General features: G+C 30.6%; 3 protein-coding genes across 12 annotated transcripts; 2 read left to right on the plus strand and 1 right to left on the minus strand.

The window, feature by feature from the left end:
* The first annotated feature begins 269 nt into the window (after positions 1-269).
* On the plus strand, positions 270-4,556 carry LOC145093630 (protein argonaute 16-like). 9 transcript variants are annotated; one of them, XR_013703029.1, is made up of 8 exons: positions 270-951; positions 1,662-1,853; positions 1,927-2,244; positions 2,347-2,454; positions 2,583-2,697; positions 3,290-3,400; positions 3,542-3,742; positions 4,345-4,556. XR_013703029.1 is itself a non-coding variant. In XM_079031958.1 (8 exons), the coding sequence occupies exons 4-7, from the start codon at positions 2,227-2,229 to the stop codon at positions 3,397-3,399; spliced, it is 351 nt and encodes a 116-aa protein (XP_078888084.1). In that variant the 5' UTR covers positions 270-780; positions 856-951; positions 1,662-1,853; positions 1,927-2,226; the 3' UTR covers position 3,400; positions 3,542-3,881. The 9 variants fall into 9 exon arrangements, 6 of the variants coding, with proteins under 6 accessions (XP_078888084.1, XP_078888140.1, XP_078888202.1 ...); XM_079031958.1 differs by lacking the exon at positions 4,345-4,556 and having other exon boundaries at positions 270-780; positions 856-951; positions 3,542-3,881; XM_079032014.1 differs by lacking the exon at positions 4,345-4,556 and having other exon boundaries at positions 270-544; positions 847-951; positions 3,542-3,881.
* Positions 4,557-5,836: 1,280 nt separating this feature from the next.
* On the plus strand, positions 5,837-6,232 carry LOC145051178 (egg cell-secreted protein 1.2-like). Its single transcript, XM_078999299.1, has one exon. The coding sequence runs from the start codon at positions 5,837-5,839 to the stop codon at positions 6,230-6,232; it is 396 nt and encodes a 131-aa protein (XP_078855425.1).
* Positions 6,233-6,708: 476 nt separating this feature from the next.
* Positions 6,709-12,467, minus strand: LOC145094062 (uncharacterized). 2 transcript variants are annotated; one of them, XM_079032434.1, is made up of 7 exons: positions 12,381-12,467; positions 11,801-12,137; positions 11,202-11,690; positions 10,947-11,096; positions 8,640-8,801; positions 8,110-8,546; positions 6,709-7,492 (listed from the first exon to the last, which is right to left on the minus strand). In XM_079032434.1, the coding sequence occupies exons 2-7, from the start codon at positions 12,123-12,125 to the stop codon at positions 6,854-6,856; spliced, it is 2,202 nt and encodes a 733-aa protein (XP_078888560.1). In that variant the 5' UTR covers positions 12,126-12,137; positions 12,381-12,467; the 3' UTR covers positions 6,709-6,853. The 2 variants fall into 2 exon arrangements, with proteins under 2 accessions (XP_078888560.1, XP_078888486.1); XM_079032360.1 differs by having other exon boundaries at positions 11,789-12,137.
* Positions 12,468-13,905: the final 1,438 nt, after the last annotated feature.

Raw genomic sequence — 13,905 nt, forward strand, 5'->3', positions numbered from 1 at the left:
CAACCAACAAAACATGATTGGGGTTTTGTGAACAGTTTTGAAACTTCGTTGGTCTTACAAGTCATTTTCTGATATTTAATTACACGTCATAAGCCATGTCATTCGTTGACTTTCATTAGCCGGTTGACCATAAATGAGAAGTGTAAGTTAGTTGGGCTTTTTAGACAAAATGTTAAGTTCGTTGGGTTTTCTTGAACAGACAAAACAGAATTGAGGTTTTTTGAACGGTTTGGAAACTTCATTGGCTTATAATTCATTTTCCCAAAAAAGAAACGCATTGATCACCACCATTTCGCATCTACGTCACCTACCGCCTTCTCCTCCGTCTACAATGGCCTCGCCACGTTCTCTACCACCACCATTAACCCTATTCGTCACATATTCTCCCCAATTTAAACAAATGTCAATCAACTGAACTGCAAAGAATAAACACACACTTCGCAAATGAGTTGCTCATTCTTCGGTGTTTTTCATGATCTAAAAGCTTTTCCTTCTCCTCCGATTGATGGATTGACGTTCTGGTTCCCGACGGTGGTACTACCAGGTCATATATGCTACTACGTCTCCATTGATTCTCCCTCATTTCCTCTTAACTATGTATTTGTATTTGCATATATTTATATTTATATAATTAAAAAAGAGGTCTTTAACTTCGTTGTGGTTTTTTCCTGATCCCTAAGACAATTCGGTCATTCCTACTTGTGTGTTTTGACTTTTTATCTCATCGACTGCCAAAAATAGCGAATATTGAGTTACTCAATCCCTGCACAAAAACACAGAGTATGATCAATATTCTGCACTTTAAATTGAAATTAATTTATTAATATATCCTTACTTTTTTTCTAGTTCATACAGAAATGGCTTCAATTTCTTCGAGTCCTCGTACAGTAGAAGAGATTTTTAAAGATTATAGCGGTTGTCATGTCGGGATAGTTCGTGCTTTAACTCATGGTAATTCAATTTGTAACCTTAACCCTAGTTTTAACCCCAAAAGCTTCCGATTTTCACTTGCTAGTTTCTAACTTTATTTTTTTTTTCATTTATTTTTCTCAAATGTTGACGAATTCTATGGCATTTGTGATCTACTTTCCTTTTGAATAGTTTGTCATATCATTTTTTTCTTACTGGATTTCAAATTGCTTTAACACATACATACAAATAGATATAGAATCATTATTTATTTATTTATGCTCACACTAATGTCATTGCAATGAATAACAATGCACATTTGCTTCTATTCTAACTTGATAACTAGACTTAAAAATGGTAATTAAAAACCATCCAACTTTTGAAAACTGTTATATAAACAATTCAAATTCCTAAAACTCATTCAGGCACAAAATCATATTACAGTAATTCAGTTAAGATTTTCCAAGAATATTATTTGAAATTTATAGTGGCTTTAGTAAAAGTTTTTTTTTAAAAAAAAAAAATAAGAAAAGTACATTACTATTTGTTGCAGTTATATGCTATACAATCAAATCTAGGTTTCTAGTGGTATTGAGAATTAAGTTTAATAAAGTTATCAAAGTTTACAGAAAGTATTAAGGTGGAAAATGGATGCATGATGGATATGTCATGATCATATTTTATGAGACATATGTGTATATGTATGTATTGATTGATGTATGATGATATTTGTTTGTTGGGTTTGGTGACAGGTGGCAATTGCAACAGCTGCCAAAGCAAAAGTTCTTCTTGGGAGCTGAAAAGAGTGAACAAGGATTTCAATTCTGCAAAAAAAAAAAAAAAAAAAAAAACTATGTTGTAAGCTGGAAGAAGGCAGTAAAATTCCCCGAGAGGTTAATGAAAAGGAAAATAGCGACCACCCTACACCTAATGATGATAACATGGTATGTATGTCTTTTAAGTTTTACTTTAATTAGAAAAAATTATTCAAAGAAGTTAATTGGATTATTTTAATAGATACATATCCAACTTGAGATGTTATTAGAAGAAAAATGGTGTTTGGCACAAGAGAATTCAGTATGGGCACATGAGAACATGCATTTGAGAGATATAATTGAATTCCACCAACTCATCATGCAAGATTTGGTGTGTTGAGATGAAGCCACCTAAGATGTTCAAATTGACATATCTAACCCTGCTTCTGTTTATGCATATACTTGGTCCCACCCAAAGAAACCTCCCAACGACCATGACTTACTACTTGTAGGAGTGCATTATCTATGCTACAAAGAACATCTTTAGTTGAAAAATCAAGACATGAGCCTCCTGAAAAATGTGAGTTATAACAGATGGAAAGCTATATTACCTCAATAGCCTTTTGATACCACTTATCTTTGTGTCCTTTATCATAAATTTAACATTTATTTAACCTACCAGACTATGAAAAGCTGTATTTATTGTGTTGACCCTTCACTCGCTTCATGTGGAGTTACTATTGTAAAACAACTCGCTCAAGTTGATTGTCATGTCCTCGAGGCACCAAAGGTTTGTGTAATATTTTTCTTATTCATTTTTTTATTTTAATAACAAGGTTTGTGTGACAGGGGCATTTCTATAAATTGCTAGTATCTGTTTTTTTGCATTATCTATGTTTTAATTTTTTTCTCTTGTAGAAGCTTTTCACTCCCATTAAAATCGAGAAACGGGTATTTGTTAATTTTCTGGCAAGTGTGATGCAAGTTATCTTTTTATGGGAGCTCTTAAAATGTGGAAAAAATAAAGGAAATTGTAAGTCAAATTCAAACATATGTTTACTTTATATATATATATATATATATATATATATATATATATATATATATATATATATATATATATATATATATATATATATATATATATATATATATATATATATATATATATATATATATAGTAGCAAGTGTTTTGACTTAGACTTGATTTTGATTTTTTGATTAATATATATTGATCACCCATTTTCACAAATGGAAGAAGACCCAGAAAATTTAAAATATGACCATGTAGTACCCACGAAAAAATGTTTGACCAAGTTTTTAGCAAAACTCTTTTGTGCCCCTCAATTTCTTGTTTGCATAGTACGTTTTATTATGCGATTATCTTTTCAAAAGCCACATAATAAGTTAATAGACATTACATGTAAAAATGTATAACTTTTTTTTATTGTTTTTTGTTTTAGAAACTTTGCAATTTATAGTAATTTTGATTAAATTATTAATTGTGCAAGTCTATTCATACGGCAAAAAAGATTACACAAAAGGTAGAAGGAATGTCTTTTACGCCAACATGTATGTTTTAAATTTTCTTTCATTTTTATATAAATTTTCTTGAATATTTTTAGTGAAGAACTTAAAGATAATGATGAAGATGATGACGTGGCTGCCTTTGAAAGAAAGATGTAAGATGTTGGAATGCCTCCAAATATTTGGAAACATGCACATAATGAATTAAGGTGCGTTTTTATTAACACTTAAATTATATTTTTGGTCCATGAGCATTAGGGATGAACTTTTTAACTGAAAAATAAATGTATCTTATTTTTTAGATATAATTTTTTTTTTTAAACTTTTGTTTAAAATGTTTTTTTTACTAGGAGATTGAAAAAGATGCAACCTCAATGTATCGTAGCTCATGTGTTTACATTGAGCTTCTTGCTCACATGCTATGGTAGACAACAAGAGACAACAACTGAAGAAGTTGAATTTGACTTAAAAGTTGTAGAAGATATAGTTGATAATGAACCACTTATAGCTTAGTTAAAGTCAAACAAATGATTATTGAATATCTTTGCAAGGTTAGAAAAACATTTATTTTTTCCTAGGTAGTGTTTGTTTGTTATGATTAATGGTGCAAGGAATGTAATGTTTCATTCCATTAGATGAAAAAGAAAATGTTGTTTATTTTGTCTTATGTATGAAATTTTTATTATTTTTTGTGTGCTATAATTTAATTATTTATTGTATTATAAAATATAGAATCTTATGAGTATATACCCATGCAAAATGTGCCACAATTTTATTTTAATTAATTTTTTATTTTTTTATTGTGGCAAACAAAAAGTGCCATTAAAATCTTAAAATATGTAACTAAAAAAACCATGAATTTTTTAATCAAATGAGAATTCAATAGCATAAAATATATGCCACAAAAGCGTTTTCTTTTATTGTGACAAATAAAAAATGTCACTAAAAGCTTAAAAAGTTGCAACGGCAAAAATAAAAAGTGTCATTAAAAGGTTTTAGTGGGAGTGTTTCTAGTGACACTTATTATGTGTGCCGCTCATTCTTGGAGAAACTTTTAGTGGCGTTTTTTGGGTTTTTAGTGGCACCTTTTGTGTGCAACTAAATGACATATTTTTATATAGTGGTGCTTATAGTTTTTCAACTTTGGTTTCAGGTACTTCCAGTAGTAAGGAGAAGAGCTTGGGATGACTGCATACCACACACCACAATTTTTAGCCTGAGATGATTTACTATGATATTTTTATATGTGATTTTGATATGGTATTTTGTTATGATGATTTGAGATACATTACTTATGTCTTTTATGAGATGATGAATGGTAATTATGGTTTTTATGAATAATTAAAACGGAATTATTGGACCGTATTTTGGGGATGTTACAGAACTGACTTCCTATTATTCCATTTCACCTTCGAATCATGGGTTGAGCACTAAAACTGCAATTTGTTTTTTTCATCACCCTCACTCTCACTTAACTTCTCCTGTGGTGCTTCATCTTCTGAGATTCCTTCAAAATCATTTAGATTTATCTTATGTATGGTGCATTCGTCAAGCGCTTTGTCTGTGAGAGTGTTTAGGAACTCATCTTTTCATCGACTTCTTTGTTTCTTTTTGAAAAACTCATCCAATTCCCCATCAATGGTATTTAATTCATCTACTGTCTCCATTATCACTACAAAACAAAAATTAATCAGTTGGGGCAAGTAATCGGCTAATAGAAGGGTTACAGATTCGAATGGCTAAACTGAGTGTAATAGTCGATAACCTGTCATTTTTTATAAACGAAAATTAATTTAGGACTAAATCATAAACTGAGAAAAAAATTTGAAACTTTTCTATAGATTTCCCTTTTAACTTTCTTTTCATTTATAAAAAATTAGTCGAGGTTGAATAAATCATAGCTTTCCTGTTTCCATTCGCCTTTTATCCCGGACATGGCATGTGTTCGATACACATTTTTAGTAATTTCTTTTTCTATCCAAACTACATTTAATTTCGTAAGAATTCATTTCCTACATGAATCTTTTTTTATAATAACAATAATTTTTTTTGGTCTTAGTAATATATTTTTCTTTTAAATTTAACTCAAAAAATAAAGAGCCTTTTTATTTATTTATTTGCGTCCCAAATATGTTTGAACCGTCTGCTACTTGTGGGGCACAAAAACTCATCCTAATTCTTTGTAAGTCACATCTGTAAGATAACTAAAATAACTAAACTTTGTTATATTTATATCAAAAGAAAGTTTTGCGCTGACATTGATGATCAGTATGTCATGCTTACATGACATCGTTCATCCATACCTTTTAAAAGTTTATATGTATATATGTTTCGAAAGGTTAAAATGTGATGATAAATTCTGAAATTAATTCATGAGATGTAAGCTAAAAAGTTCATAATAGTAATTAGTATAGTCGATCTTTTGGGTTTCTAACATTAAATCATCCATCAGTTTTTTTTTTTTTTTTTTTTTTTTTTTTCTTTTCATAATTAAGTATTTATTCAATGCATTTAATATTCAATGATTATTTTATTCCATAAGCACCTCTACATATGCACCGCATAGTGTCAAACGTAGTTCCTTATATATATAACCCCTCAACAAAGCCCTGAAATTCAAAGTAAATTCCTAATCTCATCTGATCATGTCTACTATAAAGGTTCTTCTTATCTCACTACTTCTACTATCATTCCTTGTTACTACCGAAGTTGGTTCAACAGCTCTGAAAATGCATGTGATCAAGCCTGGCGAAGGTCTGGTCGCAAGACTTCAGGGAGAAAAGGATGGAGGGCTAATGGACTGTTGGAATGCATTATTAGAGTTGAAATCCTGCACGAATGAAATCATACTTTTCTTTCTTAACGGAGACAGCTACTTGACAATGGAGTGTTGCAGAGCCATTCGTGTCATCACTTATGGGTGCTGGCCTTCAATGCTTACTTCTCTTGGCTTCACGTCTGAAGAAGGTGATATTCTTAAAGGTTATTGTGGTGGCTCACCTCTGCCACAACCTGTTATGCTTGAAGGTCTACATGTATGAGATGATGTAATATATTTGCGGTTTAATAATGTTTAAAATAAAAACTCCAAGGTGATATGAGTCTTGAATTATGAATAAAGTTTCTGTTTATGTTAAACCTAAGTGCTTCTTACATACTTGTTATTGTGATGGTGTTCATCATCTATTCTTGATTATTTTAAATTTAGTAAGTCAAATTACCACCAAGTTGCCTGTTTGTTTTTGGATGACTATGAAAATTCAATCAAGTTTGGTTCGTTTTTGTTAATTAACATTGTGTATTAACATAATAACATTCCAAATTCATGTTAGGCTTCTGTCTATTGGCAATTCAATTTTGGCTTCTGAGTTTACAAAAAATTGTAGTGCTCATTGAATATGATAAATCTGTTGTTATTTGTTTGAGCATATGTTACTTGTTACTTCTTGATGGATATATTGTTACTTGTTACTTCTTGATGGATATGTTCTTTATATGTGCATATATTGGCCCTATGTTCTTAATTAAAACTGTTAAAAAGAATTCTTTTATTCAATAAGTCAACTTGAGATTACAATGAACAAAAACCGCAATAACAAAAACTCACACTCAGACGAGAAAACACACCATCATAAAACTCAACGTGACATTACATAACAAAGCTAACGGAGAGACTTCTTGGTAGAGGTGGCAATTTTCTTATGTTTCTCAAAAATTGTTGATCCATATGTACGGAAAACCATTTCCAGTAGGAGCGGAAACTGAAGGGCTGAGAAGAGAAGTACAGGCAAAGTAGAGAAAATAATAAGAGGTATGGAGACCCATTCTAACGTCTTATGGAGCATTAGATACATAGCAGCAGCAAAAGAGACCATCATGGTAACTATCGAGAAGAAAAGGCATGCAATTCCAAAGATCAATTTGGTGGGTAAAGACATAAGGAAGTCGTTCTCCGCATATCTTGCAGTGAGAATTCCTAAGAACATCAACACTGAAGTTGATGATGCGAAGAGAGATAGTCCATTTGATATCATAAAGATCATGAACGTGTTTCTGTCAGTGTATAACATGATGGGTAGACCAGATCTATCGTTGGTGCCACCAGGTATGGTGAAGGCTGTTGTAAACATGACCGCAGCAATAAGAGTTCCTACAATCATACTTGACCCTGCAGTATTCTTCATCCATTTTTCGCCTTCTTTTGCTAGATCCTTGTGCTCTTCAGTGAATAATGTGCTAGGCTTCCAATTGTTTTCATTCAATTGATCTTTGTATTTCGGTTGTACTAAGCTTTCCACCTCCTAAAATCATGGTTAAATTGAATATAATAATTCTAGTAGGTTAAGGGTTTTGTTTGATTGACTAACCTAAACTTTAGCCCATAAAGAATAATCTTTGTTAAAACTGAAATATGTAAAATAATATAAAAAGACATGTAGAAGATTGATGATTTTTTATAATTAATAAAAGATATATATTAGAAAGAATCTAAAAAAACTCAATAAGCTTGTTGAAACCAGGATCGAGGGTCAGGCAAAGTAGGTGGCACGGATAACCTCTCAAATTTTACGGTCAAGTGCACAATTTAGTGTAAATTCATCAAAATTCGTCACGAATTCATTGGAAATTCGCCACAAAGTGCTAATAAGTGTAAACTTAGTGTAAATGTGAAACCATTTTAGTAAATGATATTGGACAAAAATTGTCATCAAAAATGAGTTTTTTTTCCCTCCAGTAACGCAACACTTAAAAAATTGTGCAACCCATTACATTTCTTTCTGTATTTGCCACTAGTTGAAATATTAGTTTGAGTATTTTTAAAGTTAGCTTATAAACAATTTTTTAGTTTTTCGAACATAAAAACCTAAAAGAACTTGAAAAATAGCTAGTTATTTGTGGCCTTCTAAACATAGCATACCTTATACCATTGCAGTTCCCTTTGCATTTGTAAGGCAGCTCCCGAAACACGCTCAAGTTGAGCCGGAGGAGAGAGCTTTGCTGCAAGATGTAGAAAATTATTGTGGAATATATCATGTCTACTAGCTACTATGCTTTTCCTTGTCCCTAAACTATAAAAAAGGCTGAAGATCTTCTCTTGGCGAAGAATGATTGCATGTGAAAAGATTGACCTTCCTCTTTTGTCTTTCCTCCATATGAACTCAGGATTGTATTTTAGCAGTTCCACCACAAACTCAACGATTCCATGCTTAATTGCACCATGCAAGGCCTTATCGATTTCCATCTTTTCAAGTTGTGAGCGATTCATGTCCCTCATTTCCTTAAAAATGCAGCTGAGGAGTTTACTTGCTTCATCATTTACCAACTTTTTTTCATGCAAATGCTTGATATCTGGTACTGAAAGTAAAATATAAAGATGAATGATGGAGTCTTTCTTTCATGGAAAGGTTCATGAAAAGAAGAATGTGTGTGAATTCAAGCATTACATACCAAAAGATCGTAGCAAGAACCATCCTAGTTGATGTAGTAAGATAGGATGGCTGATAAGTTCTTCTTCAGTACTGGATTGATCGATGTCGATTTCATGTTCTGAGCCATTTGAAGAGTCACTTTTTTGGGTCTGAACATCCCATGGAGAATGTATACGCACACCTGTTTAGATTAGTCGGGAGTAATTAAACCTTTGGTTTTCAAATAATACATGTATCATTAAACTTGATGAACACAAACAGGTTTTAAGTGGATGAATATTCTATTTTTCATAAAAGAAGCTAATCAATCATGCGTCTTATTTCCTAGAAAATGCAGCTGATCAGGAGTTTACTTTCTTCATCATTAGTCATTACCAACTTCCTATCATGCAGGCCCAGCCCACAAGCCAGTGACGGATTTGGGCCTCAAATTGGACATATAAGTACTTATGTATATAGACTTTTTTTGTTGTTATGAAAATGAATCTTGTAGCAGTGTAGTTGGCATCGACAAATGTTAGTTATTTGGAGCTTTCGTGTTCAAGATCCAGCCTTGTTCTAAATTTAACTCAAATGGATTATATAGTATGACATGCATACGAATTAGTTGTGGCTTATATTGTTGTGTTGTGTCTTTTCTAATTGATGGTCCAGGTTCAAACACCTAGCTACTTTATGTCTTTAATTTATTAAATTTAACTATAATTGTTTTATGCATAAAGCTAACTTTCATATAATAAAAATAATTGAGGCCTAGCTGGTTGAGTTTGTCTTTTAGTCTCTTTATTACCCAAAGAAAACCTGGTTATAGGCCCACAACTGAACTGTAATATTTTAAGTTGTGATTATTTGATATTTATACTTTATGTCAATTATTAACTTTAATTAGAATTTTTTTATGCATAAAGCTAATTTTCATATAATATAAATAATTGTGGGCGATGTGGTTAATTTTATTTCTTTTAGTCTCTTTATTATCAAAAGACTTTGGTTATAGGCCCACGGTATCATATGTTACTTTCCATCCTTGAGATTGAGTGTTCAATTCGTCAGAGACTAGTTTTAGGAGTAGATTAGATTTCTTGTTAAAAAAAGAGAAAAAACACTCAGAACAAGATGTTAACTAATCATATGATTTTAAAAAAGTGAAAAAAATCACGAGATTCTAAAACTGACAAGGAATAATTTAATATGAAAATTAATCATAAATTTGGGGAAATTCAAATTCGGAGCTAAAAGAACAAGATTGACTTACACCCCGTTCCCGAGTTTATCAAAAGAAAAAAAAAAGAAGAGAAAAGAAAGTCATGAGAGAAAAGAAGAGAAGGGAAAGAAAAACATTTTTTTTTTTTTTTTTTTTTTTTTTTTTTTGTGTTCCCGAGTTGGAGAGAAGTGGAAGGAAAATTAATCATTTTCTTCTTTCCTTCAAAATCCTCCCAAATCGGAAGGAAAGATAGGAGGGAAAGTGATCCTTCCTTTTCCCTCCGCTTCCTTCCTTTAATGAAACTCAGGAACACCAATTTCTTTTATTTTCTTATCATTTCCACCAATTTCCTTTCCTTTCTCTCGTTAAGTTGAACTTGGGAACGGGGTGTTAGATGGGTGGGACTAACCGCCATATATAGGCCCATAATCCCTATTCTAATAAAAGAATATATTTAATCTCATATTGACAAGTGTCATGCAATTAGAACCCCTCATTAATGTTATATATCATTTATCATGTCACTTGTCAACCTATTAATTATTCATTTTAAATTTCAAAATTTAAATTTCTCACTCTAATTTTATTAAATTAATAATTGATTCTTCATTTTAAATTTCAAATTTTAAAATTTCTTTCTTTAATTATATTAAATTAATAACATTAGATTAAAAAATAAAATAAAATTAATATAAATTATAAAATGATATAACTCCACGTATTTATTTAAATCAACGATTATAATTTTATATAAATAAAAAAATATCTCTTGAGTAATAATTTATTTAAAATAATTGATTAATAATTTTGATTTTTTAATACGAAAGTTTAATTAATTTTATAACCGTGGTTATCACAGGTTATAAACTAGTTAATTTTAAATGGATCGAAGAGCTATCAATTTTAAAATACATGTTACGTTTAGATTCACACTATAAAAGAGAATGTAAGTAAAACCTTGAAGGCTATGTTTATGTCATTGTAAGATCATAGTGCTTTGATCATTTATTTATTACGATTTCATATATTCGATCCTAAAATCCTAAAAATATGTTACTCCTTATTAATTTGAGCTTACGTCAAATCATGAAAATTTAAATGAAAGAAAGTACGATTGCTCACATCGATAAATCCAATGTTTCCAGAAAGGAAATTCGCTTCCACTAGCAAACGCGGAAGGCTTGTGAGACAATTTATGAAGAGCGTAATTGCCATGGTGATCATGGGTGACGCCTAGCTGTGGGTACCTATTTAGTAGCATGGAAGCAATATCTGCAGCATTAAGAATATAAGTATACCCATATATTTCGGAAACAAGGTATATTATTTTCTCCATGTGAAAAAATTGTCTATGCATGAAAAATTAAACTCACTCACCAAATAAATCTGCGGTGATCAAATTATTCAGAAGCAGCACACCTTCCATGCCTCTTGTCGGGTCAAACAGCTCCTTTGGAGTCCTGGAGTAGAGATAGTGAACCATTTTCTTTCTACCATACATTGAAGCCACAATCACAGGAAGTGAGCTTTCATCAGTATTTCCTTTTTTTATTGTAACCAACGTACGATTCTTTTGCACCATGGCCTTTGCCAATCTTGTACTTTCCGTTATAGCTGTAAGAGAGAGAGGAGTGGCACCAAACTCATTAGCAATTTCCAGGTCTTCTGGCGTCATCTGCTTCACCAATTCAAGTGCGATCTTAGTATTTCCAGAGAGGATTGCAACATGGAGAGCTGTATCTCTATGAGGAGTTACAATCGCTCTTCCAGCATCCGGGTCGTTCTTAAAGATCTCTTTCACTAGTTCGATATCACCATCTTCCACAGCATTGTATAGCTTTTCATGTCGAAAGTGCTCATTAACCCCTATGATATATCATTTCCATATACTTTCTTTATATATAATAATGCAACGTTAGGTTATTAAGTTTACTGCAAAAAATTTGATAAATTAACAAATATACCAGGTATTTCACCTGGGAGACCATGATCAGGTGTAACTTCAGTATCGTGTGATGCGCTAGGACGCATCTCGGCCAAGTGATCCCAAGCAAATTTAGCGGAGACATGTGTGTTCTTCTTGTACTTGGAGTAGGCACGTGATCCACAGGCTAGTTGAATAGCATGTAAAGCCTGAGCGTTCTTCTTTTGCCATTCTGGTGTAGCCTCTTCAGCGGATGTAGCTTCTGTTGAGACAACATCCCACAGACCTTGACCAACTAGATAACTCTTTACGCATACCTTCCAGAACTCATAGTTTTCTTCTTTTAGTTCTTCAGGTACAATCCCAATCATAGCCATAGCTTGCCTTTCCTGCTTTTAGAAGTTGTACAAGACAATATTAAATATTAATGTAACTGGAAAATTGAAATAAAAAGAAAGTTATGTCACATTGAAGTTTTTTCATATGTGTTATGTGCACTAGCTAGAAGAAAGTTTGCATATGTCCTATGTTCATTATCTAGAAGAAAATAGTACGCGCATATGAACGATAGTATTGTGCAATTATATTACAACGAAGAGGCTACAGTAAATAAAAGCATAATCAAAATCTACCTAGTTTCTAGTTTCTTGAACGTTCATTTGTTCAAGAATTATAGGAACGAAATCATTTTATATATATGGAGCTGCAAAAGGAATTCATGCACACAAAAGGACATCACTTTAACCTCGTCCCAAGTGATTCTTATGGTAGTATACTAGGATTGGTACTAAATTTCAAATCTCAGCAAGCCTAAATATTCTTTTCGTATTTTATTTATTTTATGTCTTCGCCAACACATGAAACACACTTAAAATAAAGTACTACTGATAGAATGTTTACATGCTTAACCTAATACTTTATCAATATTTGTAGTTATTCTTAGGCTACTCACTACTTGAAAAATACAATTTACCTACAAAAATCATCCACTGGAAAAAAATGTGTAAATAGCTACAAATCAACCACAAAAACTTTTGCTCTATATTACTTACAAAATAGCAACGAATTAACCAACGAAATATTTTTTGTAGGTAATTTATTAGTAATTACTTACACATTACCTACATAATATAATTTTTTATTAATAATCAGTAAGTATTCCATAGGAAATTACCTACGGTATATCTATAGAAATTTGAAGAAATGTTTTTTTATTTCAATATAATAATCTGTAAGTATTTTGTACAAATTACCTACGGAAGTAAAAAAACAGGAGATTTTTTGAATTTTCCTAGGTAATCATAGGAAACTTTTTTTTTCACTTCCCTCTCATTTAATATTACTTATATTATTATTATTATTATTATTATTATTATTATTTCTTTAGATATATTATTATTATTATTATTTATTATATTCAAGTATTATTATTATTAGTGTGAGTCTTACGTAAGCAATATTTTTTATTTCCCTTTATTTTATTATTATTATTATTATTATTATTATTATTATTATTATTATCATCACTACTTATATGTTTATTATTATTATTCGTTATTATTATTTTATTATTATTATTATTATTATTATTATTATTATTATTATTATTATCATCATCATCATGAACTAGTTTATAACCCGTGAGAATCCTGATTATAAAATTAATTAAACCTTCATATTAAAAAATCAAAATTATTAATCAATTATTTTAAATAAAGTATTATTTAAGAGATATTTTTAGTTATATAAAATTATAATCTTTGACTTAAATAAATACGTAAAATTATATCACCTTATAATCTGTATTAATTTAATTTTATTTTTAATCTAATGTTATTAATTTAATATAATTAGAGTGGGAAAATTTAAAATGAAGAATCAATTATTAATTTAATATAATTAGAGTGAGAGATATAAAATTTGAAATTTAAAATGGATAATTAATAGGTTGACAAGTGACATGATAGATGACATATAATATTAATGGGGAGTTCTAATAGTATGACACCTTTCAATAGAAGAATAAACTTATTCTTTTATTAGAATATGAAGATGAAGATGAAGATATTTATATGTATACATAAACATAAATACAACATACACATAAACATCTATAAATGTATGTATATGTATTTGTATATGTGTATGAGTTTATAC

The sequence above is a fragment of the Lactuca serriola genome, chromosome 1 (genome assembly GCF_051521515.1).
Source record: "Lactuca serriola cultivar US96UC23 chromosome 1, Lser_US96UC23_V15, whole genome shotgun sequence".
NCBI classification, from domain to species: Eukaryota; Viridiplantae; Streptophyta; class Magnoliopsida; order Asterales; family Asteraceae; genus Lactuca; species Lactuca serriola.

Excerpts from the sequence above, each read along its gene's own strand:
- LOC145093630 (XM_079032195.1), top strand. Across the intron at positions 2,455-2,582 it reads ATGTCCTCGAGGCACCAAAG|AAGCTTTTCACTCCCATTAA; the intron begins GTTTGTGTAATA and ends TTTCTCTTGTAG. Across the intron at positions 2,698-3,289 it reads TGGAAAAAATAAAGGAAATT|TGAAGAACTTAAAGATAATG; the intron begins GTAAGTCAAATT and ends GAATATTTTTAG.
- LOC145094062 (XM_079032360.1), bottom strand. The coding sequence starts at position 12,125 with ATGGCTATGATTGGGATTGTACCTGAAGAACTAAAAGAAGAAAACTAT. Across the intron at positions 8,802-10,946 it reads GAAACATTGGATTTATCGAT|GTGTGCGTATACATTCTCCA; the intron begins GTGAGCAATCGT and ends TAATCTAAACAG. Across the intron at positions 8,547-8,639 it reads GTTCTTGCTACGATCTTTTG|TACCAGATATCAAGCATTTG; the intron begins GTATGTAATGCT and ends TTTTACTTTCAG.
- LOC145051178 (XM_078999299.1), top strand. The coding sequence starts at position 5,837 with ATGTCTACTATAAAGGTTCTTCTTATCTCACTACTTCTACTATCATTC.